Raw genomic sequence first — 27893 nt, forward strand, 5'->3', positions numbered from 1 at the left:
TGGCAACCCACTGCCACAGGGGCTGCAGCCCACGCCGTCGCCGGCGACTCATGGCAGCCCAGCTCCAGGTTGAGCTGTTGTTCAGCATCTCAGCTGTGGAGGGCAGTGTCACTGGCCCTCATATGTGGGATCCGAACCGGGGCCCTCTGGCATCCCAAGCGAGCTCCCAACCATCGCGCCACTCGGCCGGCCCTGAAGTAAGTATTTTTAAGTTAATCAGAGAAGAACCTAAAGTGTCCACAGTCCAGAAGGTAGACGAACCTTAGCGGGAGGATTAACATTTTCTGAATGCGCTTTATGGAACAGGCACCACTGGACGTGAACTCATTTAAACCTCACAACAAGCGCTACAAGTAGGCTCCACGGCAGCAGAGGCCCCATTTTGTCTTTTACATCACTGTAATTTCAGCATCAAGAATGTGACCAGGACATCAAAGGCACACAATTAAGACCTACTGGAAGAATGACTGGAATGATATTGAAAGAAGGCATGCTTCGTCCCTTTCTGGAGAGAAAACAAAAGCTCAAAGAGGTATGGTGAGATTTTTAGAATTATACAGAAAGTAGCAGAACTGAGTGAGATTTGACCTAAGGTCTGTCTGATAGATATTAAAGTATTATTCCCCCTTAACTTGACTTAGAAAGCACTTTATGACCGAGTTGTCCCAGCCTTTTTCTCCTCTTACACACCACTGAGGTCAAAGGTCCAAATTCTATCAGGTTCCTGAAGAATTTTTTGTAGTTTGTCTCAGTTATTATCAGCTTTTAAAACCTGCACCTCCTTTTGAGTTCAGCTTAGAGGTATCTTTTCTCTTGGTTTCCCCTAGGCTCAGTGCACTATTTACTTCTATAGTGTTCCATATTCCATCCATAATGATATTTTCCTATTTAGGTAAAGGAACAGAGTAGTGGTTAAGAGGAGGAACTGTGGAGCCAGAATAATAGGGTTCAGATCAAAACTACACTTACTGTGTGGCCTTGCATAGGTTACTTCATTTCTCTATACTTCAGCATCCTTATCTGTAAAATGGAAACCCACTCCATGCATTTATCGCAAAGACTAATTGTAATGAAGTGCATAGTGAAAGCACTATATAAACATTTGTCAACACTGCTAACACTATTTCTAATTTACCACAGAAATAACTAACATGCCTCCTTGTGCTTCCGGTGACTGCCAGTACCTACCTAACATTGCTGTGATGGTTAATTTTATGAGTCAACTTGACTGGCCACTGGGCACCTCAGATATTTGGTCAAACACAATCCTGGTGTGTCTGTGAGGGTGTTTTGGATGAGATTAATACATATATATATATATATATATATATATATATATATACACACACACACACACACATATATATATATATATATATATATATATATATATATATATATATTCGAAAAGGAGTTTATTAGAAGTAAAAATACATTTCAGAGAAGCAGAAGCGGGCCCAAGCGGTAGAGAATGGCTCAAGAGCCATTATTAGAAGAGAAAGCACACTCCAAAGAGTTTGGAGCAGGCCGAGCAAAGGAAGCTCAAAAGACCCAAGGGGGCCCAGGGCAAGGGCCAGGGAGTCATTATTAGGAGAAAAAGTACACTCCAAAGAGTTTGGAGCAGGCCCCGAGCAGAGGCGAGGCTCAAAATGCTTAAAAGGCAGGATGTGGTTAATATTTGAACAGGTAGGCTGAGTAAAGCAGATGGTCCTCCCTCAAGTGGGTGGGTCTCATCCAATCAACTGAAGACCTGAACAGATCAAAAAGCCTAGGAGAATTCCTTTTGCCTGTCTTCAAGCTGGGGTATCACTTTTTCCTGCTTTATGGCTTAAGCTGAAACAGTGGCTCTTCCTGGGTCTTGAGCCTGCAGGCTTTTGGGAGGAACTGGTGGGTCTTCCACCTGCTCTCTTGATCTCCAGTTTGCTGAATGCAGATGTTGGGGCTTCACAGCTTCCTTAATGGCACAAGCCAATTCCTTATAACAAATCTCTTTCTCTCTATACATAGACAGCTTATTGGTACTGTTTCTCTGGAGAATGCTAGTACAACTGCCGAAAAAAAAAAAAAAACTGAAGGGGGCCGGCCGAGTGGCGTGTTGGTTAAGAGCTGGCTTGGGACACCAGCTCTGAGCAGCAGGGCCCCGGTTTGGATCCCACATGCGGGCCAGTGACACTGCACCCTCTACAGCTAAGATGATGAGCAACAGCTCGACCTGGAGCTGGGCTGCCATGAGTCGCCGGCGACGGCGTAGGCTGCAGCCCCTGCTGCAGTGGGTTGCCATAAGCTACTGTGTGTGGCCAGCAGCCAGCGTGAGCTGCCAAGAGCTACTGTGAGCAGCCGTCCAGAGGCCGGCAACTGATCTGCCTCGCCCAGGAAGAGCGCAATGATAATACCAACATGGGCCAGTGAAGCAACGTCCTCCACAACTAGACGGAAGAACAAAACGACAGCAACTTGTCTGTTCCCCTCCCCCAACTCTCCAATAAAATCTTTAAAAAAAAAAAGGATTCAATCAATCAGTCAGTCAGTCAGTCAATTCCAAGGACTAGTTATATTAAGAGCTGAGTCAGTTATCAAAGATTCATACGAAGGACGACTCAGAGTTGCTGGAACAAGAAAGGATATGAAAGTGCTTAGGAAAGATAAAAGACGATGAAGCAGACTCAGAGGCATGGGAATACTGAAAAAGTAGATTTGGGAGTAGGATACTATTTTAAAACAAAAAGTTCACATACACAGAGGTTGCCAAAGAAATGTATACACATTTTAAGAAAGGAAAAAAATATTAAAATTACACTGATGGTAACCACTTTGAGCACCTCTTGTAATTGCAGAAGTCAAACGTGGCTTGTATTCATTTTTTGTTATTGGTATATATTGAGTATTACAATTTTAATACTGTTTTTTCCTTTCTTAAAATGTATGTACATTTTTTGGGCACCTCTGTATATACATGTATATGTGTAATGTTTTTGTATATGATGTGTATGTATATATACACATATATAATGTGTATTGTATATGTTCTGCCAAAATATAAAATGTTGATTTTAATTATCAGAGCATTATCAAAACTACAATATATTACATAAATACAACTTCCTGTATAAAACAGGAAAATATGAAGATATATAAAAAAGTCATTTGACTTACTCTTTCAAATCAATTAGCCTATCAAATAATTGCTCCTAAGTATGTTGAAATAAAATTTATTCGGCTAGATTTTAATAATTGAACTAGATTTCAACTGGAAGGATATTTGACATTAATCTATTTACAATCTACACCCAATACCATCTTACTTTCTGTTTTTGTCTGCTTGGACTGCTATGACAAAAATACCCTAAACTGGGTGGCTTATAAGCAACAGAAATTTATTCCTCACAGTTCTAGCGGCTGGGAAGTCCAAGACCAAGATGCTGGCAGACTTGGTGTCTGGTGAGGACCTGCTTCCTTCCAGATGGCCATCTTCTCAGTGTGTCCTCACATGATGGAGGGGCGGAGCTCTTGGGGGGGGGCTCTTTTATCAGGGCACTAATCCAAAGGATCAGGGTTCCACCAACATGACCTCATCACCTCCCAATACTACCATCTGGGAGGGAGGCTTAGGATTTCAACATACGAATTTTAGGGTGACACTAACATTCAGACCATAGCAGTTTCATTAAGTTCAATTCAGTCATGTTATCAGATCAATTCTGGGAAATGGACACAATTTAAAATAATTTCTTGGCCTTGCTTCTTAGTTATAAATAGAAACAACACTGTAATTCTAACTTTTAAAACGATGAAATCTGGACCTTTGGCTGAGGTCAATAAGTGGAAAATAAAACCAAAATCAGATACATTTTATAGATATAAATAAAATAAAAATAAAATATACAGGAATGCTAAAACATTTATGTCTGCATGAATCTGTTATTTAGAATTACAGCTTGGTTTTTGCTTTTGTCATTGATTTTGATATAATTAAATATAGAAAGAGAAACTTAGAATGATAATGCTTAAACAGAAAAAGATTTCAATGCAGCTATGATTTAGTTTCTCTGTCTTTAAAAAAGGAACTAACCATAGACTTCCTTGCTCAAATATATTTGACAGCTTCTTTCTACACAAAGCATAAGGTCCAAAACTTCAAGCTAACATTCTTGCATTAGGTGTGGTAAAAGGGTACAGGGTTTGAAGTAAGATAACCTTGACTTAAATCTAAGGTCTGCCAGTTATTGGCTCTATAACCCAAGGCAGGTGCTTCATCTTTCTGATCTTGTAAACTATGGAAACAATAAGGATGATAATACTTCATAGGATTTACTTGTTATGAAGACATCTGGATATCTTGGACTAGATCATAGAGGAAGATCAGAATTTACCATACAGACAGGAAGAAGAGATAAGCAGTGAGCATTCCAGAGAGAGGAATGAACAGTGCACAAAAATGTGAAGAAACAATTTCTGAATGAATAGTGAGCTTTCCGGAGAAAAGTAAGAAGTAAGAATGGAAAGTAAGTCAAGGATCAGATCACAGACACCAGTGAAATATTTAAGGGTTTTAATGGGAACACAATGATTAAGCTTGTTTCACAAAAATCACTCTGATAATAATGTGAAAGATAAAGAGTGTCTAGGATGGTGGTGAGCCTGCAGGCAACAAGATCAGTTATGAATTTACTAAAAAATCTAGGTTCCAAGGATTTTACTAAGGCCATCGCAGTGAAGGAGGAGTATGAATGGGTAGCAGAAAAATTGGTGGGACTTGATGAGCAGGTAAATATATTTATGAAGAACTCCAATCAGATACACCGGGGGTGCCAAAAAAAATGGATACAAGTGGATGCTTTGGTCAACGTTGCTCAAGCAGTAGTTCACTGTAATCAGAAGTGTCTGGATGCTGATGGTAACCACTGTGAGCACCTATTGTAATTGCAGAAGTCAAATGTGACTTGTATTCATCTTTTGTTATCAATATATATTGAGTATTACTATTTTACACGTTTTATTTTCTTAAAATGTATATACATTTTTTTTTGGTGCCCTCTGTATTTGTGTAGGACTAGGAGGATGGAGATTGATCAACCAAAATGGGATTTTAGAAGGAAAAGCAGAGAGAAGAGAAAGATTAGTTTGTCTTACGCTTCTAGAATCTGTGGGGCATCCGAGTAAAGATGATCTAAGACAGTGAATATAAATCTCCTGTTTAAGAACAAGATCTAAACTGAAGAAATAAATTTAGGTATCATCAGTATTTGGAGTTCGGAGAAATGGTTAGCATGTGTAAGCTTTTCAATAGATTGCACGTGGCATGAGAAGAACAGTTAAGGATGGGACCCAGGGGAACATTACTTCAAGGTTGGTAGAGGAAATCAGAGTGGAGAGAGAAGACTGGGTGAAGATAGTTATATAAGATTGGTCATGAGTTAGTAATTGCTAAATCTGGATGGTGGGCACAGAGAGATTCACTGTCTTAGATTTTGGTTCTATACTTTGGTATATGTTTTAAATGTTATAAATAAAATACTTTAATAGGAGAGGTAGGTAGAAAAGGAGGAATCAGTTAAGGATTCTGAAGAGATAGAGTATCTGTAATGGACGAAAAAGAGGATCTGTAATAAATAAATCCAGTGACCGAAAGTAACCTCATAGGGTGATCTGATCATAAATTCCTAACCAGGCAGGTCATGGAAGGTAGTCACAGCTCCAGGCTTAGAGTTTCTTTAGTAAAAGGTTCAGTTTTGCCTTAGGTCAGCCCTGTCCATTGTTCTTGTGCATCTAAACTAACACACCTTTGAAATGCCAGCTGTAGTCCTCTTTTTAGACCTCTGAGAGGCATAACCACCCTCAAGGGAGCACTTAATCTTGTTAACTATCCTGTAAATCCAATCCCTGCCTTACTTTCTCCCACCTTCACGTCATCCTCCTTGATTCCAAATGTATAAAAACAAAATGCAAAACTGTCATTCTCCAGAGCATTTGCGATCTTGCTCCCCAGCAATGTCATCAGTTAGGCTCAAATAAACGCTTATAAAAATTCTCTATAGAAATGGACGTTTCTTATATCGACACTGTGAAGAAGGAACGCATTAGAGAGAAGTAATTACCTCAGAGGAGGGAAGTAAAAGAGAGAGTCAGAAGCATGCAGAAGGATTCGGCAGTTGGGTCATTAGAATGGCTTCAAGAGCTGTTTCAGTGGAGCGCAAGCTTCATTTCAGTGGTTTGGGAAAAACAGAAATAAGAAAGGAGAGACACAAAGTAGCTTACTGAAACCTGGGCACAAAGAGAAGAGACAAAGTCAGATACAAGACCAAGGGTTTTATTTTGGTTTTGGTTTTAGGTGGTAGGCCCTTGAGAGGAAGTAGCTGAGAAAGGCTGACATTGGAGAAAGCAGAGAATGTGCTAGGAGAGGCTGAGATGCACAATGAAAGAAGTAGAAGGCTGAGTCTGAGAAAAGAGGAGATACAATCTACCTATAACTTTGAAAGGAAAGAGGGTGCTGAGGATCAGATACAGAGCTGCAGTCAGAGAGCTGCTGCAGGAAAGGAAGTCAGAGGGAACTGGCAAGCTAAGTCAAAATCAAAGAGAAGGGGAAGTAAAAGACTGAGCAAAAAGTCTGCCAGAGATCTCTGTGGAGGGATCATGCTGTGAACAGGAGAGCCTCCAGACTTGATCAAAGAAACCAAACAGATATGAATTTAAATTAGTTCTTAATCTTCTTTTGGATTCAAAGCAGAGGAATCAGTGAAGCAAATACAAAGCAAAGAAAAAAATTCTCTTTACTGGAAAATGGCTTTCAGGGAGAAACATTTTGCTGTGTCTGACTACAAAAGACAGAAGATATAGAAATTCAGTAGAGATTTCAAGATGAACACCACAGAGCAAAATGAGAAAGCCTAATACCCAAAAGAATTTGTTAAAATCAAAATGTAGATTTTTATAAGTATATTGTTCTTCTTTCTTTGAACAATATTTATGGTAAAATCTACATTTTGTTTTTAAAAATAGGGCAAAAGTGGCGATAGGAGGAAGTGAAATGTCAGATTTCAGATACCTTTTGAAAGTAGAATAGATGAGACTAGTTAAAACATATACAGTTAAATAGAAAAACTATACAAATGTTAACAGAGGTTATCTCTGGGTGATGGAATTAAATATAATGTTTTCTGTATTCTTTTTAATTTTTTTGAGGAACAATTTAGATAATTTAACCTAACTCTAAACAGAAGAATAAATTCTTGATATAAAAAATTCCATACTGGGGCCGGCCGAGTGGCGCGCTGGTTAAGAGCTGGCTTGGGACACCAGTTCTGAGCAGCAGGGCCCTGGTTCGTATCCCACATGGGGGCCAGTGACACTGCCCTCTACAGCTAAGATGGTGAACAAGAGCTCGACCTGGAGCTGGATTGCCGTGAGTCGCTGGCGACGGCGTAGGCTGCAGTGGGGCTGCAATGGGCTGCCATGAGCTACCATGTGTGGCTGGCAGCAGCGTGAGCGGCTGGCATCCTGTGTGAGCTGCCAACAGCCGCCGGGAACGGTCGTTCAGAGGCCGGCGACCCATCTGCCTCACCCGGGAAGAGCGCAATGATAATATCAACATGGGCCAGTGAAACAACAGTCCTCCACAATTAGACTGAAGGACAAAAATGACAACAACTTGTCTGTTCCCCTTCCCCCGATTCCCCAGTGCTGTTCCCCTCCCCCAATAAAAAATAAATAAATAAATAATTTTTAAAAATTCCATACATATGGTAATACATATGGTAAAAATTGTAAGTTTCTCATCAAACTCAAATCCTTTGTCCTGTGGATGGAAAAGGAGCCACATATTAACCTGACAAGCTCAGGAGACTGAAAATAACCAAAGGATGGCGTGAACATAAAAATTCCCAAGGTGGGCCATGGCGGGAAGTCACATCCTTGGCCTGTAGCTTCCTTGACAAAGGTCAATCTTTGCCTTAAGCCTGTCATCTTTTTGCATCTAAGATAACATATCCTTGCAATAACAGAGTAATCTCTTTTTCCAGACCCCCCAGGGGGCACAACCCATCACACCAGAGCAGGAAACTACAAAATCCCTCATTGTTATCTTGTTCCCCAAATACTATCTCTATGTGCTGTAAAATGCTATTAACTATGCTGTACCCACCAATGTAAAAGAAGAGTGTGTCTCTCCATTTTTTTTACCCAATCCCAGAGATTTCCCCTGCTTTGCTTTCTCCCACCCCCTTAATCTACAACCAATGGATTTCATGTAACCTTCCTCCTTTGATTTTAATGTATAAAATAAGTTGCAAAACAGCCATTTTCTGGAGTATTTTCTCAATCGGTTGAGATTTTGTTTCCCGGCAATTGTCATAAGTTTGGCTCTAATAAACTCTTATAAGTTTTCTTTTAGGCTGGATAATTTTCATCAACAATCCCAAATTCTTGCTTAGAAAGCACAGTTAAACTACAATGGTAAAGGGTTTCAAACTCTTATAGTTTACTACAATGTTTCTCAACCTTTCTTTTCATTATCGTCCCTCCAAAGGGAAAACTAAATTAAATAACTAATTGTATGTGTATATATTATATATATTTTACTTATATAATTATATAATTGTACTAATTTAATATTAAATTTAACTTAGTTTCTCCCTAAACAAGAAAAATAAATACTAAGGAATAAGATTTTGTAGGGTAGGGTGAGCTCTGGAGGCCACAAACCACTTAATATCTAAGGTTTTTTGTGCCTCTCTCCTTCCCCAGACAATAGAACTATCTTTCCCTCTTTGGGTCAATACGGCCCTTACTGAAAATGCATGATGTACTGGTATTTTAAATACAATATCAGTCAAATTAGAATTAGTATGAACCATCCTCTTCTTAAAACTGTTCTTGGCTTCTCTCGCCATATTCTCCTGGTTTCATCCTCCTCTTGGGATACTCACTGTTTCCTCTGTTACAGTGTTTTCCTAACTCACTGAATGTAATATATTTTTTAACTCATACTATATGTTTACTTATTTTTTTCAAAATTATATACAAATACTCCTATAGTAATAAAATATGTACAACATAAAACCTATAAAAACACTTTAAAGAAAAAGACTTCAAAAATATATAGGGGGCCGGCTGAGTGGCGCGATGGTTAAGAACTCGCTTGGGATGCCAGAGGGCCCCGGTTCGGATCCCACATATGAGGGCCAGTGACACTGCCCTCTACAGCTAAGATGCTGAACAACAGCTCAACCTGGAGCTGGGCTGCCGTGGGTCGCCGGCGACGGCATAGGCTGCAGCCCCTGTGGCAGTGGGTTGCCATGGGCTACCGTATGTAGCCAGCAGCCAGCGTGAGCGGCCAGCAGCTGCAGTGAGCGGCCGTCCAGAAGCCGGCGACTGATCTGCCTCACCCGGGAAGAGCGCAATGATGGTGCCAACTTGGGTCAGTGAAGCAACGTCCTCCACAACTAGACTGAAGAACAAAATGACAGCAACTTGTCTGTTCCCCTTCCCCGATTCCTCAGCACTGTTCCCCTCCCCCAATTCCTCAATAAAATCTTTAAAAATATATATATATATATATATAGGAAGAAATTATAACTATCTTTTTCCATGTTAAAATGCACCTACCCACTTTGGAAAACAGAGTTCTACGGGAATTTTGTAAGTTGCATTTCTTGGGACTCTGTCTAGGCCCATTTCTTTTCTCTCTATAGCCAACCTTATCCATTATCATGACATGGATTGACAGGTGTGAGCTGATGCCTCCCAAACATTAGTCTCTGGCCTAGGCCTCAATTCTGAGCGCCAGATCTAAATAAAATTGCCTAGCTGACATCTTCATTTGGATGTTACCTGAGCACCTAAATAGCTGAGCACATCACCTTTCCTACTAAATATGCTTCTCAGTTTATGCCCTCAAATGAAGTCACTACTATCTACCAGAACCTTTGTCAAACCAGGACTAGGGGTGTCATCCTTGATATCTTCTGCATCTCACCACTTCTAATCTATCACTAAGAATTTGTCAGCTTTATTTCCTGAATAGTTCTCAAATCAGTCCACTTCTCTATATTTTCATTTCCATCAATGTAAATCACGGTTAGACTGAATTGTGTCCTTGCAAAATTCATATGTTGAAGTCCTAACCCGCCCATACCTGGACATATTTGGAGATAGGGTCTCCAAAAAGCAATTAAAACAGGGTCATTAGGGTAGATCCTAATCTGATATGACATGTCCTTATAAGAAGAAATCTGAACACAGACACATACAGAAGGAAGATGATGTGAAGACACAGGGAGAGGAGATCTATGGACACTTTTATAAAAGTCTGTGTATGGATATATTCTTTCATTTCTCTTGGATTAATACCTAGGAATATAGTGCTGAGTCATGCAATGTGTGTATGTTTAACTTTTTAAAAACTGCCAAACTGGGGCCGGCCGAGTGGCTCAGTTGGCTAAAAGTTGGCTTAAGAGTGTGAGCTCTGAGCACCAGGGCCACCGGTTCGATTCTCACATGGGCTAGTGATGCTGCGCCCAAGCTGCGCTGTCCCTGAACTGCAAATAGGTGGCAGGATGGCTCAGCTGGTGTAACAACAAGATTGCCTGTTCGATGGTGGGCTATGCCCACCCGCAACTAAGACTGAACTTGGAACCTTGTGCTGAGCTGCTGCCTGGATGGCTCAGTGGACAGAGCATGCACTCTTAACAACAAGGCTGCAGGGTTCAACTGCCGCATGGGATGGTGGCTACGCCCACCTGCAACTAAGATTGTAACACAGTACCTTGAGCTTAGAGGCCACGAGCTGCCTTCGGGCAGCCAGATGGCAACTGGCACCCTCCACAACAAGGATTGAAGAATTACAACTTGGCTGGTCCCTTTCCCCAATTCCCCAACACTGTTCCCTACCCCAATTCCCCAATAAAATCTTAAAAAAAAACAAAAAATTGCCAAACTGTCTTCCAAATGTTTATATAATTTTACATTTCCCATCAGCAGTATATGAGAGTTACAGTTGCTCCATATTCTCATCAACACCAACATTTAATACGGTCAAGTCTTAAATTTTAGATATGTGCTTATTTGACATCTATCTGTAAAGTGCCTATTCAACCCTGTGGCCCATTTTTAAAGTCAGTTCTTTGTTTTCTTATTGAGTTTTCAGAGTTCTTTGGACATAACTCCTTTATTAGATATCTTATTTGCAAATATTTTTTCCCCCAGTCTATGCCTTGTCTTGTATTCTCTTATTGGAGTATTTTGGAAAGCAAAAATTCTTAATTTTGAGTAAGTCCAAAATACCAAATTTTTTCTTTTATGATTAGAACTTTTGGTGTTGCATCTAAGAAATCTCTGCCTGTTCCCGTTTCACAAATTTTTATTCAGTTTTCTTGTATAAGTTTTAGAATTTTAGGTTTTACATTTGGATATCCAGATGTTTCAGCATTATTTGTTAAAAAGACTATTATGTCATTACTGAATTACCTCTGCAACTTTATCTGAAGATCAGTTTTCCATATATGTGGGAGTGAATTTTTGAATTCTATTTTGCATCAATGATATATGTCTTTATGCCAACCTCACACTTTCTGAAATACTGTAGTTTTATAGTAATCCTTAAAATCAGGTATTGTTAGCCCTGCAGTTTTGCTTTTCTTTTTCAAAGCTGTGTTAGCCATCTCAGGTCCTTTATATTTCTAATATTTGAATTTTGGAATCAGCTTGTTAATTTCTCCAAAACACCTGTTGGGGTTATAGATCAATTTGAGAAGAATGGACATCTTAACAATAGTGAATCTATCAACCTACACACATAAATAAAGTATCTCTATTTATTTAGGTCTTCTTTAATTTCTTTCAGCAATATTTACAGTTTCCAGCACACAGATGTTCATCTTTTAACAGATTTATTCCTAAGTATTTCTTATTCTTTGATGCTATTGTAAATGGAAATACTAAATTTCAACTCTCAAATATACATTGCTAATACATAGAAGTACAACTGATTTTTGTATATGTATTCTGCAATCTTGCAAAAGAAATCACTTATTAGTTTTAGTTGCTGTTTTGTAGATTCCATCAAATTATTTACATAGATGATCATGTCATCTGTAAAAAGACCATCCTGCTTTTTCCTGTCCAATCTGGAAGTCTTTTATTTCTTTTTCTTGCTCATTGTACAAGCTAGGGTAATGTCGAGTAGAAATAGTGAGAGGAAAAAGAAATCCTTGTCTTTTCCCTAATTTTAGAGGAGCAGCATTCAGTCTTCACTATTATGTATGATTTTATCTGTTCAGTGTTCCTTTTTAATTTATTGGGGTGAAAATGGTTAGTAAAATTATATAGGTTTCAAGTGTACATTTCTATGATACATCATCTATATATCACGTTGTGTGCTCACCACTCGGTTCTCCTTCCATCACCGTACGGATATTTGATCCCCTTTCCCCTCTTCTACCATCCCTGTTCGTTGTTCTTAAATGCCTTTTATCTGGTTGATCCCTTCTATTCCTAGTTTGCTGAAAGTTCTTATCAGGAATGGATGCTGGATTCTGTCAAATGTGTTTCCTGCATGTACTGAAATAATGACATTGTTTTTCTTGTTTGTGGGTTTTCCTTTTTTAATTAATATTATACTAAAACCTCATTTAATCTAATCCTCCATAATTTTTTAACCTCTCATAATTTCCACACCCTTGTCTTTATCCTGCATTCTCTAAAATTTCATCAATTCTTTCTGCCAGGCTGCTAATTCATTCTTTGTCTTTATGTAATATTTCTTCAAAACATCTGCTAAATTTTTTATTTAATTTTATTTTTAATTTCTAAATGCTCTATTTGGTTCTGTTTTTAGATCTAATGGTCTTTTTTAACAGTCATTCATTTCTCACTTTTTTATTCCAGTCTTTATTTTAAAAATATATAGATATTTTAGTTTTTTATAATTCTAACATCTGAAGTCCTTTAAAAGTTTTTTAGAAGCTTAAAATATATCTTGCATTGTGTTTATTTTTCCTGCTGACTCTCAGTCATAGCTTCCGGTTTATTTAGAGGATTGGTGACTTTACCGTGAGCTCATATTTGGCTAACCTTAATATGCAGAGAATTCTGATGGTTGAAACTAGAAACACTTTCCTCTACAGAGGATAGGCATTTGTTTCTTATGGGAATCAGAAATTGTGACTGAAGTCCATGTTAGCCAGGGTCAAAGGTCTCAGCTTTGTGCAAGATCATCAGGTTTATTCTTCCGTCTTGTTAGAGCCCCAGAGCCTAGTGAGCTGACCCCATCACTGACATGAATATGTGACCCTGGGGCAACTCCCACTTACTTGCAATGACTTATAGCTCAGAAATCTCTACAGTTTCAACTATTTTATCTGCTTATGTATACTAGGTATTTACACATATATGTAATATACATATATAACATACATGTGTAATATGCATAATATGTAATACGCATATACATAATATGTAATATGCATACATATAATAATACATGTGTATACTTGTCTATATACATATATGTTTACACACACACACACATGGACGGGTGCCAGAAAAATGTATACACATTTTAAGAAAGGAAAAAAACTATATTAAAATTATGCTGATGTTAACCACTTTGAGCACCTCTTGTAATTGCAGAAGTCAAGCATGACTTGTATTCATCTTTTATTATCGGTATATATTGAGTATTATAATTTTAATACAGTTTTTTCCTTTAAAATATGTCTCTCTCTCTCTCTCTCTCTCTCTCTCTCTTTCTCTCTCTATCTATCTATCTATATATATATATTCTCTGACTTTTTGCAGGCCTAAAAGTGCATTTAAAATTATAGTTTTCTAGTTTATTTAGAATTTATTTGTACTGTAGTGAGACGGCCCTTAAGACTATCTGGTGCCTCTCCTAACTAGTAAAAACGGAAATCTTCTAAGATTTAGAAGATTTATAGATAAGCATTTGTTGATAATATCTGACTTAGAAATTTAACTGGCTTACTGCTGCTTGATTTTTTAAATCAAATTGAGATGCCACAGATAAATTAAACGTTTTTCCATAAAATTAAAAAGATTTCACATTTGGGTGTCCTAAAATTTTTCTAAGTCTTTAATGCTATTATAAAATCATTTGCTATATCTAAAAAAGCAAAAGAAAACATTATTTTTCATAGTTACAATTCTTATTAGTACTATAGCTGCTCAAAATGCTGAACACATTTCAAATTAGCCTAAGACAGCCTACCCACATAATTACAAGATTCTGTTCAATGATAAAAACTGCTAAAGTATATCGACACTCCCACATATAGTTTCACAGGCTTAATTCCACAGATAAGAATCTATAACTTGTTTTCCACTGTGTGGATCCTGAATAACTTGTCAATAATTTTTACACTCACTTACAAAGTGTTAAATAATATTGATATTTATATAATAATACTATAACTTTTAACTGGTTTTAAAAGATACTAAAAATAAAGTCTAAAATTCAAGAAAACTATAGAATATACATATAAAAAGAGGAAAAAAGTGTATTCCACATTTAAATACCATAAACAAATAATATGATTAATAGGTATGAATGTGTCTTTTCCAACTACAGTATGAACTGAAAATAAGGCTAATTTTACAAGTTTGCCAGGATATTTATTAAACTAAGCAGGAGCAAAATTAGTTATTTTAACTAAGGAAAAGCTTTGAAAAGGCTCTATTGGGTTGTCGGAAAAGTCATGACGCCTTTTTGCAAAGAAAAACATAGAAAAAAATACGTCATGACTTTTCTGACAACCCAATACATCTAAACTATATTTCTAAGATTTGTTATACCCAATATAATCGGTCTAGTTTTACTTTATACTCAGCCCATTTATGCTCTCTTTATACTTTGATGTATTCTTTATAACATGAGAATCTACTGCAAAACTTTGTGAACTAACAAAACATTACAGAAACTACCATCATGCGGAATTTTTTCTCTTCTTAAACATTCCTAAGATTAGACTCTGAATATTAATATGTACAGTTCTCCCTATAATCTGGAATCAAACAGCTTGCAAACACCAAGTCTTTGAAGTAAACCTTTTTGGGGGGCTTAATAAAAGAGCATAAATGATTTAACAATTCTCACAAGATCTCACAGACCAGAATTAAGGAAAATAATTCTCATTGTTTTTATGGCTACAAAATTACCGAATGTTAAATCATAAACTCATGATTCCTTAGTAAAATGAGATGTTCATAGTAAATCCTTTATATTGTCTTATTTATTTAAGGAAGCATAATTTCTTAAATTAAATTTGTCATACTCTGCATGAATTAATAATGTACATGCATATCATGTTAATAAAACTGTTAAATAAAACCAACTTTCTTACGTGGCAGGGCTCTGTATTACCGAGGACATGGTAAGTTTAAGATCCCTAAATAAAAGTTTCAAGATTTTTTTAAAAAGATTGGAAATAATAATTATGAGAGCAAATTATTGAGCCAATTTTTGAATTAAGTCTATATTACCTCATTTTCCCTCAGAATACCTCAGTTCTATAGGTAGTATTATCATCCTCATTTGATATTTGATGTTCTGAGAGATTGCAGAGCCTACCCAAGGTTGCATAATCAATGGAGGAACGCTTAGCTCTGTCTGATAGGATACAGTGTTTTTCTGGTTTTTTTTTAGCTGAGCCATCCTGTTACCTGTTGGCAGCTCAGCTCAGGCCGGGAATAGAACCGCTGTTGCTCAGAGCTCGCACGCTTGAGCGAGCTCTTAACCAACTGAGCCACTCGGCCAGCCCCCAGCACCCAGTTCTTAATCACTGTACTTTCCTGCCTTTGACACTACTTAAATAAGGTGTTCAAAAAGGAGATCATTAAGATGTGACTTTCCAAATGCTAAAAAACTATACTTAATCTTATAAAAATATTTCAGAATATTTTACAACATTTTAAGCACATGGATTGACTGTAACAGATGAATATTATTATATTATTATTATTATTATTATTATTTTAGCTGAGCCATCCTGCCACCTGCTGGCAGCTCTGCAGCTGCTCAGCTCGGGCCAGGATTCGAACCGCTGTTGCTCAGAGCTCGCACTCTTGAGCGAGCTCTTAACCAACTGAGCCACTGGGCCAGCCCACAGATGATTATTATTAAATAATGAGTGTGGCAAAATTTCATTCCTATGGATAAAGTCTTAGAATCTAAACTGATGAATATATTTTTCCATAAATTAATGTTTTAAAACTCTATAGGGAAATACAAAGTAAAACAATGAGATACCACTACTAACCTATTAGAATAGCTAAATCCAAAACACTGATAATATCAAATGCTGGTGAGGGTGTGGAGCAACAGGAACTCTGTATCTTTGCTAGTGGGAATGCAAAATGATACAGCCATGTTGGAAGACAGTTTGGCAGTTTCTTACAAAACATAACATAGTCTAATCATACAACCCAGCAAGTTTATTCCTTGGTATTTACTCAAGTGTGCTGAAAATTTATGTCCACACAAAACCCTACATATTAATGTTTATAGCAGTTTTATTTATGATTACCAAAAAACGAAAGCAACAAGATGTCCTTCAGCAGGTCAATGGATAAACACGGTACATCCAGACAACGGAATGTTATTCAGTGATTAAAAAAACTGAGTTATTATCAAGTCACAAAACCACAAAGGAACCTTAATTGCATATTACTATGTGAAAGAAACCAGTCTGAAAAAGGCTACCTACAGTATGTTTCCAATTAAATAACATTCTGAAAAAGGCAAAACTATAAAGAGAGTAAAAAGATCAGGGGTTGTCAGGGGTCAAGGAGAAAAGTGGGGGAAGGATAAATAGGTACAGCATAAGGGATTTCTAAGTAAGTGAAACTATGGGACCTATTTTGAAAGATACTATAGTGGTGGATACGTGACTATCATTTGCATAGCTGCATTGGTTTGGCCCATTTGTTACAATTAATGAACCATTATTAATACATTATTATTTACTAAAGCCCACAGTTTACCTTAGGGTTAGCTCACTGCATTGTACAGTTCCATGGGTTTTGCATAACGCATAATGGATGTTATAACATAAGTAACAGATGTATTTTCTGCTTAATTTTTTTATAAACCTAAAGCTGCTATGAAAATAAAAACCATTAATTTTTTAAATCTATAGGTATTGAACTACAACAAAAGAATAATAATTACAAAAATTACTTAACAAAGAAAATGCAAAATAAATTTTCTGTAGAAATAAAACAAATTGGCAGAAAGAAATCAAATATGGAAATTCCATCACAGTTTACAGTGAATTACAAAAACATTAGTATCAAATAGTTTAAAAACAAGGAAACTTGGGAAATGGATTCTTAATTTTCCTATTGACATGAAATTGTGTAATTTTGTTTATATTCTATATTATAAACCAAAACGAAATTACTTACTAATTTAGCTTCCTGTGAATTTCAAAATATGAACTACTGTATACAAAAATTTAATACATAAATATTTTAAAAATCTGTTCTAGGTAGATTCCAATTTTAAAAAGATGTTTGCTAGAAATGATCTCCGTAGGGAAAAGAAGCATTAATTTCTAAACAGATATTGTATAAAGCATACAGTATAATTCTAATTTTCATCTTAAATTATTTACCCAGTTTTGATTTTTTAAAAATATATTCACAGGTTTAAAAGGCTAAACCACTAAATTAGAAAGAATGTTCAATGCCAGGACATATCCTTCTTAAAAATCTTGAAGATGCAAAAACTTGTAGTGTAAGAACATTCTGTTCATAATCTTTTCCTCAAAAAGAGATTACAAAATGATTTAGAGATGTTAGTCGATATATTACTCTTCAATGATCCGAGACACCAGATATCATCTACTTGAGTTTAAAATTTTCTGAAAATGTTAAGGGTCATTATTTAGGGACTCAAATCATTCTAAAAATCTGACACTTTTTACAAAGGTTCTACTTTAATTACTTTAAAGTAGATAATATCCCACGGTAGTTACATAATTAGCAAAAATATTTGTTTATAGCTTTACAATAAAGGAAAAGACTTTTAAAGAAATTATAGTAAATGTAGTGACATTTATGTGCTATCTTTACAATATATAACAAATACTTTCCTTTGAATTTTTTCACCTTCTTCCTGCTCTGGAATTCCCAAGAATATAGAGTCAAAAGTTATTTTAGACTTTTCACATAATACTGCTCATTTCTAAATATAGATGAGTACCTTGATTTCCAAGAGGGACTAGTTTTTTTTCATAAATATTACCCTTAAAAACAAATACCAACTAAATTGCAAATTTACTTTGAAATTTACATATAAAAGACCCAGATAAGTTGCCAGGGTCCACTCATTATAATAACTGAATGTTGATGAGAACTGATATGTGTTTTTAACGTAGAAAGTTTGCTCAATGCAATATCACAAACATAAGCTTCTTTAAATGACACTATTCCTTTATTTTTAAATTTTTTTTAGACTCTCTTAAATACAATGGTTTCATTATAATTGTTCTAGTGTTGTTAGTAGATTATTAAACTATTAAAAAGAAACAAAACATATACAAAAGGTTAGACAGTAACAGTTTGAAACAAAACCAGCCCATAGAAAGACTAAATAATTAATTTGGGTAGAAAGATAACCAAAATCAGAAGGAAGGAATGATAATATTTCATGAGCAGTTGCTTGCCTGTAAAAATGAAGACCTGGTATTAGTAATCCCATCTACTAGTAAATGGAAAAAATTAATGACTATACAAACTGACAAAAACATCTTATTGTTTCTTTCACACAATTAAAAGCCAAAAATGAAGCAGGGTAATGTAAGGAGCTATGTACTATCGTAAGCATATGTGCAGAAAAGAGTTAACACAGCAGGTCTCAGACTGGTATAGTTAAAAATGCATGCTTTCCAATCTGGTCCTTGCCTGGCATCTGGGACTTAGATTTTGAGAGGGTCCCCGTGATTCCCTAGGAGTGCTCACTGCATCTAAACTGTTTGTACAAATAATGTGGTTTATGTCAAACACATGCTTGTTCTTTGGGGAGTCTAGAAATATGATGTGTTCTAGGCAGGAACTGACCTCTGATGAAAATCCTGGACTTCCAGGCTCAAAACGAGCTTCCCTGGAAAAGGACATTTTATGCATTATGTCACAACTTATTGGCAGAGCTGAATTACAGTATTCTGTCTAACTAGCTCCAATGGGAGAGGAGTTCTTGGAAGCTCCCACCTGGTTTCCTATGGTCTTCACCCTGGGCCTCTTCCCTTTGTTGACTTTGCTTCTCACACTTTCCCTGTAATACATCAGCCACCAGCATGACAATAGTGCTGAGCATGACAAAAGCATGCTGAGTGCTGTGAACACTCTTAATGAACCACAACACTTGATGGTAGTTTTGGAAACCCCCAACACCATGTATAAAATATTTAAAATTTTGAACTATAAAGGAAACTACCTATACCATGACACTGGAAACTTAAGAGAAATTTTTCCTTTGGAGTCCTTAGGCGTTAATATTTAATGATGAATAATCAGTTATTCTATGAATCATTTTCAAAAACATGAAAATGAATGAATAAAATGTAGAGTCCAGGATTCCTATGCACAGGAGGAATTCTTACTGCTCATGAGGCCAGCAGATCAGTGGATGACAGGAGGGAGATTTCAGAACATGGAAAATGAATGTAACAATGTGCTCTTTAGGAAAAATTAACAACTGAGTGGATCCTACTATCTTCAGTAAAGACTTCATAAGACATTATAATAACCACTAATTACTTTTCTTATTTACTGAAAATTGTCATCTTATTCTCTAGTGCAGGGGTCGGCAAACTGTGGTTAGGTACGTACATGTAGCTCTGAAGTAAAATTCAAAATGAAAATAAAACTATCAGTTTCATTTATAAAATTTTTAAAGGATATTATTCACATAATGGTGATTTCATTTGTTTTATGGCTCTCGAATAATTTTTAAATTATTGTGAGGAACAGGACTGGCTCTTCCGTCTCAAAAGTTTGCCGACCCCTGCTCTAGTGGAACTTTAAAAAAAATTTACAATACATCATTTATTTGACAGAAAATGGGAAATTATTATATGCATTTCAGAAATTAGTCTATAAATGGTATTACTACCAGAATCTATTCAATAAACAAATGAACTTATACAGATATTGCAAAGAAAATTTGTGGTTGTCAAGAAATATACTTATTTCCCTACAGCTATTTGACATGTAGCCTCTCTGTGTGATAGAAACACAAATAACATTGGCTCATTATCTTTTTGCATTCTTCAATAAAGAGATAAAAATATTTTCATTGAAATATACCTTAACTATTTCTTCAATGAAACAAACGTGAGAAACAGGATCTCTCTTCTTGGCTAATATTTTTTGTAGATGTTGGACCTAAAAAGGGGAAGAGAGGGAGAATGTATATAATGGGTATTTTCAAATGAAACAAGTGTAAAGTAAGCACTAGCAGCAGCAAGGGAAGGGAAGCGGCACTTTGCCAGAGCCTTTCCATACACGATAATCGGTGAATGTAGTGATTTCAAATGCTCAGAAATTTTAAGAAACCTGCCCACGGTCACACAACTTGAAATAACTAGGAGTTAATCCATAATTAATGTTCTTCTCACTCTGTAAAATATTTACCTGTCCACAAACAGTACAAATATGATCCACAAGTTTCTCCATATTGGTCCAGAGGGAAGCACGAAAAGCTGCTGTGTTTCCTGGGGTTGGCATGGTAGATCGGCCAGGTCCCCCTGTTTATATGAGTGACAAAGAAATACAAAAATAAAATTTTCCAATTATAACAAACTGTATGTTATTATGAAAATCATATACAGGCTCATATTAGAAGCTCCTACTTTAAGAAATAATTTCTTATGAGTAACAAAAAAGAATTTTAGCCTTTCGTGTTTAAGAAAGAAAGGGTAATAGGATCTCCCCCCCTACACACACACACACACACACACACACACACACACACACACACACACACACGCACACAGAGGAAGGATAATACAAAAACAAAAACAAAAATGAATGAAAATGGTTTCCTAATGGGGGAGTGAATGGGTGTGGTGAACACAGTACCAGGTGAAGGCCACAGGGTTGGAAGCAGTGAGTCTTTGTGAGTCATACAAATGTTTTATATGCTTTGAAATGGATTTAAATTTTAAATGAAAAAAGCAAGCTCTAAAACTAAATACAAACAAGTACAGAAACAAATAAAACTAACTGTACTTCAAATTGATAATGCAAAATCACATAAGGGAAAACAAATAATTTTAGTAATTTTTAATTACAGAGCCCTGACTTTATTAAGATGTAGTATTGATGTAGTAATCTGAAACTAGTTTAGGTGTATTTTAGAATAGAGCAAAGGAAGGTTCTTAATGTAAACAGAAATAGGTACACAAATATGTAAAGGGGATTAGAGGTATTTCCCAGCTCTCTCCACTAAAATAACAAAGAGAAAATGACTCAATAGAAATGAGCATACCTAGTCCCCAAATTTTGATTTCCAGCACTATTTCCCAATAAAAGATACCAGGGCTTATTGGAGAAGAGGGTGATTCCATATTTGGAGCAGTGAAAATAGAAGGTTAACCTGATACATACTGTGCCAGAAAGCAAAGAAGTGTTCAAAGACAAATGGAGATTTGTCAAATGACACAAGAAATTGACCGGAGGGCGCTTCCCAAAATAGACTTGGGAACATTTGGCCATCCAAAATAATACTTATGATAAACAATTACAAAACATTGATTTAAAAAATAATTCATTGGGGCCGGCCGAGTGGCGCGATGGTTAAGAGCTCGCTTGGGATGCCAGAGGGCCCCGGTTCGGATCCCACATATGAGGGCCAGTGACACTGCGCTCCACAGCTAAGATGCTGAACAACAGCTCAACCTGGAGCTGGGCTGCCGTGAGTTGCTGGCGACGGCATAGGCTGCAGTCCCTGTGGCAGTGGGTTGCCATGGGCTACCGTATGTAGCCAGCAGCCAGCGTGAGCGGCCAGCAGCCGCAGTGAGCGGCCAGCAGCCGCAGTGAGCGGCCGTCCAGAAGCCGACGACTGATCTGCCTCGCCAGGGAAGAGCTCAATGATGGTGCCAACTTGGGCCAGTGAAGCAGCGTCCTCCACAACTAGACTGAAGAACAAAAAACGACAGCAACTTGTCTGTTCCCCTTCCCCTAATTCCCCAGCACTGTTCCCATCCCCCCAATTACCCAATAAAAATCTTAAAAAAAAAAATAAATAAAAAAAAATAATAATTCATTAGGGCTGGCCGAGTGGCGTGATGGTTAAGAACTGGCTTGGGACGCCACAGGGCCCCGGTACGGATCCCACATATGAGGGCCAGTGACACTGCCCTCTACAGCTAAGCTGCTGAACAACAGCTCAACCTGGAGCTGGGCTACCGTGAGTCGCCAGTGACGGCGTAAGCTGCAGCCCCTGTGGCAGTAGGTTGCCATGGGCTACCGTGTGTAGCCAGCAGCCAGTGTGCACGGCCAGCAGCCACAGTGAGAGGCAGTCCAGAAGCCGACGACTGATCTGCCTCGCCAGGGAAGAACGCAATGATGGTGCCAACTTGGGCCAGTGAAGCAACGTCCTCCACAACTAGACTGAAGACCAAAACAACAGCAACTTGTCTGTTCCCCTTCCCCAATTCCCCAGCGCTGTTCCCATCCCCTTAATTCCCCAATAAAAATCTTTTAAAAATTCATTAGTTCATAGTGAAAAATCACATTTAAAAAGGGTGTGAATTTCTTTTTACTAAAGAACTCAGTTAATAAATGTAGACAGAATGATAGAATTAGAAAAAAATCACCATTTTGAAACTAGTGGTAAAATAATTAATTAAAGGAAAGATTATCATTGCATACCTAAAACACTGGGAGAAATGTAACAGAAAACAAGATATTTACATGGTCTCAAAGTATGCGCCACAAATTACTAATTACAAAAAAAAAAAAAGAGTACTCTTACAAGGAGCAATCCAGCATACACCATAGCAATAAAATGATTTCATTTAGCATCAGCAATTATGAGACAGACTAACATAACTGTGGTGCTTCCAGATATGATGGAATTTAATGGAAAGTACACATCACCACTTTACCAGTCTGTTTACCCTGAATGTGATTATGAAGAAACAATCAGATAAATCCAGACAAATCCAGATTGTGGGGCTCTCCAAACATGTTAACACCATAAAAGACAAAAAAGGCAGTGGAGGTGTTTTTGATTAAAAGAGAGCAAAGAGACAAGACAACCAATAGAAAAGCATAATCTCTGACTGGTTCAAGTTGGGGGAAAAACAAATACTGAAAGCATTTTCAGGAACATGAAAAATGTTGAATATAAATTACATATTAAATAATGTTAATGTACCTGAGAGTGATGTCTAAGAATGTTATTGTACGTAATACACACACACAGCTATTTGTATGGCTTTAAAATGTCTCAACATAAAAAGAAGGCTTTTAATCTCAAATTGAAAAGTATAAATTTCAATCCAAACGAAGCTTAACACCCAGACAGTACAGAAGGCCGTCAGTGATTAGCTAGTCTGGCCTGCTTTCAAGAAGGGCAAGAATCAAGAAAACCAGAGGCTGTGTTTGTAAGCTGCTTCACCTTAGTTCTTCAACAATTCTAAGTTTAGAAAAGAATTGCATGTACCTTTAGTAAGGGGATGCTATTACTTTTTACTGATAATTGAAAAGTAATAAAAAAGACAAACATACGGGAAAGAGATATTGGCTTTAAAAATATGAATAATTCCTGTTTGAAATTTACGTCCAATTAAATTTTTTTTTTAAGATTTTATTGGGGAATTGGGGGGAGGGTAACAGCGTTGGGGAATTGGGGAAGGGAAACAGACAGGTAGACAAATTGCTGTTTTGTTCTTCAGTCTAGTTGTGGAGGACGTTGCTTCACTGGCCCATGTTGGTATGATCATTGTGCTCTTCCCGGGGGAGGCAATCAGTCGCCAGTTATTGGTCAGCCGCTCACAGCGGCTCCCGGTAGTTCACACCGGCTACCAGCCGCTCACGCTGGCTGCCAGCCACTCACATAGCTCAAGGCAGCCCACTGCAGCCCTGCTGCAGCCTACGCCGTCACCGGCGACCCATGGCAGCCCAGCTCCAGGTCGAGCCATTGTTCATCATCTTAGCTGCAGAGGGCGAGCGTCACTGGCCCTCAATGTGGGATTTGAACTGCAGCCCTGCTGCTCAGAGCTGGTGCTCCCAAGCCAGCTCTTAACCAGCTGAGCCACTCGGCCGGCCCCAATTAATTTTAATTACTCATAGTGTTGTACAAAGAATATTCAGGAAAAGTGTACAGGGAACAGAGGAGTAATTCTGAAACAGCCTGCGATTGTCTTAAATGTTATATAATGAACTCATAATAGTGAGGAACAGCTATGTAGTGTCTTTGTGAAAATTCGGAATATTCATTAAATTACTAGGATATGTATAGCTTGGTTTTATTATAAAGAATTATGGGATGGTCAACCCACTACAATCTTAAACCAAATACAAGCAGAAAGAAGATATTTTCTGCTCACATTTACTTTGGAGAAACTTAGAGATTAACAAGATCACAGTCACTGGTTTGACTAGTTCTAGAGGCTTCACTTTTCTTACTTATAGCTTAGTACTTAGAAATTTTTATTCTCATAAGCTAAATATATCTTGTTGGGCTGGCCGAGTGGCTCAGTTGGTTAAGAATTTGCTCAAGAGTGCGAGCTGTGAGCAACAGGGTCGCCAGTTTGATTCCAACATGGGCCAGCGAGCTGCACCTGAGCTGAGCTGCCGCTGAGCTGCCAACAGGTGGCAGGATGGCTCAGCTGGTGAGAGCACGTGCTCCTAACAACAAGACTGCCTGTTTGATGGTGGGCTATGCCACCTGCCACCAAGACTGAACTCAGCACCATGAGCTGAGCTGCGCCCCTGGGTGGCTCAGGGTATAGAGTGTGCACTCTTAACAACAAGGCTGCCGGTTCGACTCCTGCAAGGGATGGTGGCTACACCCACCTGCAACTAATTGAACACAGCACCTTGAGCTGAGCGGCGCAACTGGACCTGGAGCTGAGCTTGCTACGCCTTCTACAACGAAGATTGAAGGATAACAACTTGGTTGTTCCCCTTCCCCAATTCCCCAACACTGTTCCCCTCCCCCAATTCCCCAATAAAATCTTTAAAAAAATAAAAAATAAAATAAATAAATATATCTTGAAGATATAAACATGAAATAAAAAATGAACATAGGAGAGCTATATAAAGGAAGGGAAGAAAGAATAATGAAACCAGAAAAACAGACACCATTATCATAGGAGACTCATAAAACAAAGAGTCATAAGCTAAGTTTCATTAAAGTGATGGAAGAAACTGAGAGTTCCTCAAAGAAACAATACTTAAGAGTGATTTCCAGTTAGTGATAGTGAAATAAAATCATTTTCCTACTCTCATCCCTTGAAAGGCAATGAAAATAAGACAAACAAAAAGCAGAGAAAAATGTCAACTTCAAAATAACAAGGAATCAGCTAAAAGCTCAAACTTGAAACTATGAAGCATGTATGCCAAACGCTGCAGATAAATCAAAATGAACAAGGAACCAGATAGCTGCCATTTAAGACCATTAGCAAGGAACAAATTGCTGTAAAGTCACTTGTAAGAATTTAGACAGGCTATCCAATGACGCTCTGCTTAGCCTTAAGATGGACAGACATGGATGGTCCAGGGAGGAAGCTGGTAAAATATACAATGTTGCAGAGTGGCAAAGAAAGAAAGGCTGAAAGAGAAATCATAATAAAATGATACTGATATTGTATAAGAATTAGCCCTCCAGTGTGGGAGGCTAGTAGAGGTAAAATGAGTTGAAAGAGAAAAAATAGCCGAAGATGTGGTTTCCACATAGAAACTGCTTAAAGGCTTTATTGGGACTCACACTAAGTTCCAGCATGGTCCAAAATTTGAGGAAGGAAATGTTCCCAAGGTAGAAGAAAATAAAAATTGGTGAATGGCTTTAACTAGAAGATAATGGAGGGGGGTGGGGGGGACACGGTATAAACACTGCTAAGAGAGTCAGTCCCCTGAAATCCAGTCAGGAGGCTCTTAAGGAAGTGGGACCTATGCACACTTGTGCCTCCGTTCTCAGAGCTGCTATGAAGTTGCCAAACCTATTGCTAACCTCAGCTCAAGCATCCTAGAGCCACAAGCACCCTGGAGCACTGCTCCACGGACATATGTGAACTTTACTTCCTTCCTGGTAGTTTTCACTTCCCTTGTTCGCATATTGGAAGGAACCAATCCCTGTAACCTAGCCAGGTGCCTTCATTTGCATGAAAGGACCACCTTTTATGGTTTCTGCCTTTATAAACTCTGCCTTTATTTGTTCTCTCCAGAGCACAATTTGAGTTGCTACCTGAGTCTGCGTCTCTTAGATTTGAATCCTTTAAGTCCCCAAATAAACTTTTGTTTTACAACCTGAAATCTTTATTGGTTAACACTAGACAACAAACCTAAATCAAAGTGAGAGACTGTCCCAGGTGTCTCCCTACAACCATTCCCATGCTATTTTTCAAGGAACAAGCAGTACATTGCAAGGGTGAATAATAATCAGAAAAGTCAACATGGGGCCTAACACGGATATTTGGGGAGGCAAAGGGCAGGAAAGGAATATAAGGGAAAAGCAATGATGAACGTAGGTTACCAAAGAAATTCCTCAAGGAAACAACAGGAAGGGTTATTTAGTTTTCCACTGTCTCAAAGTAATTATAGGAAACATTCTCAGTGTGACTATATAACAGAGATTAAGACCACATTAGAAATAACAAAACATTATAATGATCAAGGGTGAAAACACAATCAGACATGGGAAACAGGCAAGAGGAAATCATACAAAATTAAATAAAGTACAAATATATAAAATATAATTAAGGAGAAGATACTCAAAATGGAAAACAAAGAAGATGTGATATATGCATAAAGTTCCTGGAAATACAAATGGAAAAGAAAACTATTCAAATAACTGAGGTAAACTTTTCTATAAAAGAGAACATATCCCCACACAGAAAAAAAATAGATATATAGCATTCAATCCAAAAATATATCCTAATTACTGAACTTCAAAGATAAAGAATCATTTAGACATCAAAGAAAAACAAGTGAGTTATGGGCGGGTGGGGAGTAAAAATCTGATTAGCAATTACATTTCTGGTTCCACATGTAAGGAGCTTGAGCTTGGAAGTCACCACTCTATCCTAATAAGAAATAAAAAGATGAACAGACTGCAAAATCAGCAACTCTTCTGGGACCCATAAGAGAGGGAAAGGCACATGCCAAAGCACTGCCCCCCAAACGAGAAAGACCTACAAGCAAATACAGGCAGTTGCTACTTACCAGAGCAGAGCCTCCCTAGCAGAAACTGTTGAGGGAACCAGTGCCATGGTAGGAAAACCTGATGAGATAACTGAGGAATTGTTAGACCCTCAGCGTGGACAATTCTGAGTTAAAAACTTCAGGGGATCCAGTTACAGAGGGACCCTACAATATTGAGATTTATTTCCAAGAGCCTGACAAGATTCCCACAATAAATATCAGAGAAAAATCCTCTCATGCTTCCAGTAGGAGGAGAAGAAAAAGAGTCATTTTGAAATAGGCCAGATATCTCTGTTCGTCTCAGCAAGGCCTATTCTCAGGAGAAACCAATTAATTACAGCCTTATCTGCTGGAGTATTTCGTAGAACCTAATTGACCTGGGAACAGAAATACCAAACTCCAGCCTATTCTAGCCATCCTCTCCCACCTAAAGGAGGAGAAAAAAATTTTAAACTTGTGAATTTCACAGTACAAAGGTAGAGGGGCTCACTGGAAGAGTGAGACCTAAT

General features: G+C 37.7%; 1 protein-coding gene across 1 annotated transcript in view; it reads right to left on the minus strand.

Moving 5' to 3' along the window:
• The window catches only part of COG5 (component of oligomeric golgi complex 5), a 191061-nt gene that overhangs the window by 108472 nt on the left and 54696 nt on the right, over nt 1-27893 (minus strand). The window contains exons 4-5 of the mRNA XM_019631601.1: nt 20647-20759; nt 20320-20397 (exon numbers count right to left, since the gene is read on the minus strand). Of these exons, the coding sequence (XP_019487146.1) occupies nt 20320-20397; nt 20647-20759 (191 nt within the window). The remainder of the gene's footprint in view (nt 1-20319; nt 20398-20646; nt 20760-27893) is intronic.

This window comes from Hipposideros armiger, unplaced genomic scaffold (genome assembly GCF_001890085.2).
Source record: "Hipposideros armiger isolate ML-2016 unplaced genomic scaffold, ASM189008v1 scaffold_1017, whole genome shotgun sequence".
NCBI classification, from domain to species: domain Eukaryota; kingdom Metazoa; phylum Chordata; class Mammalia; order Chiroptera; family Hipposideridae; genus Hipposideros; species Hipposideros armiger.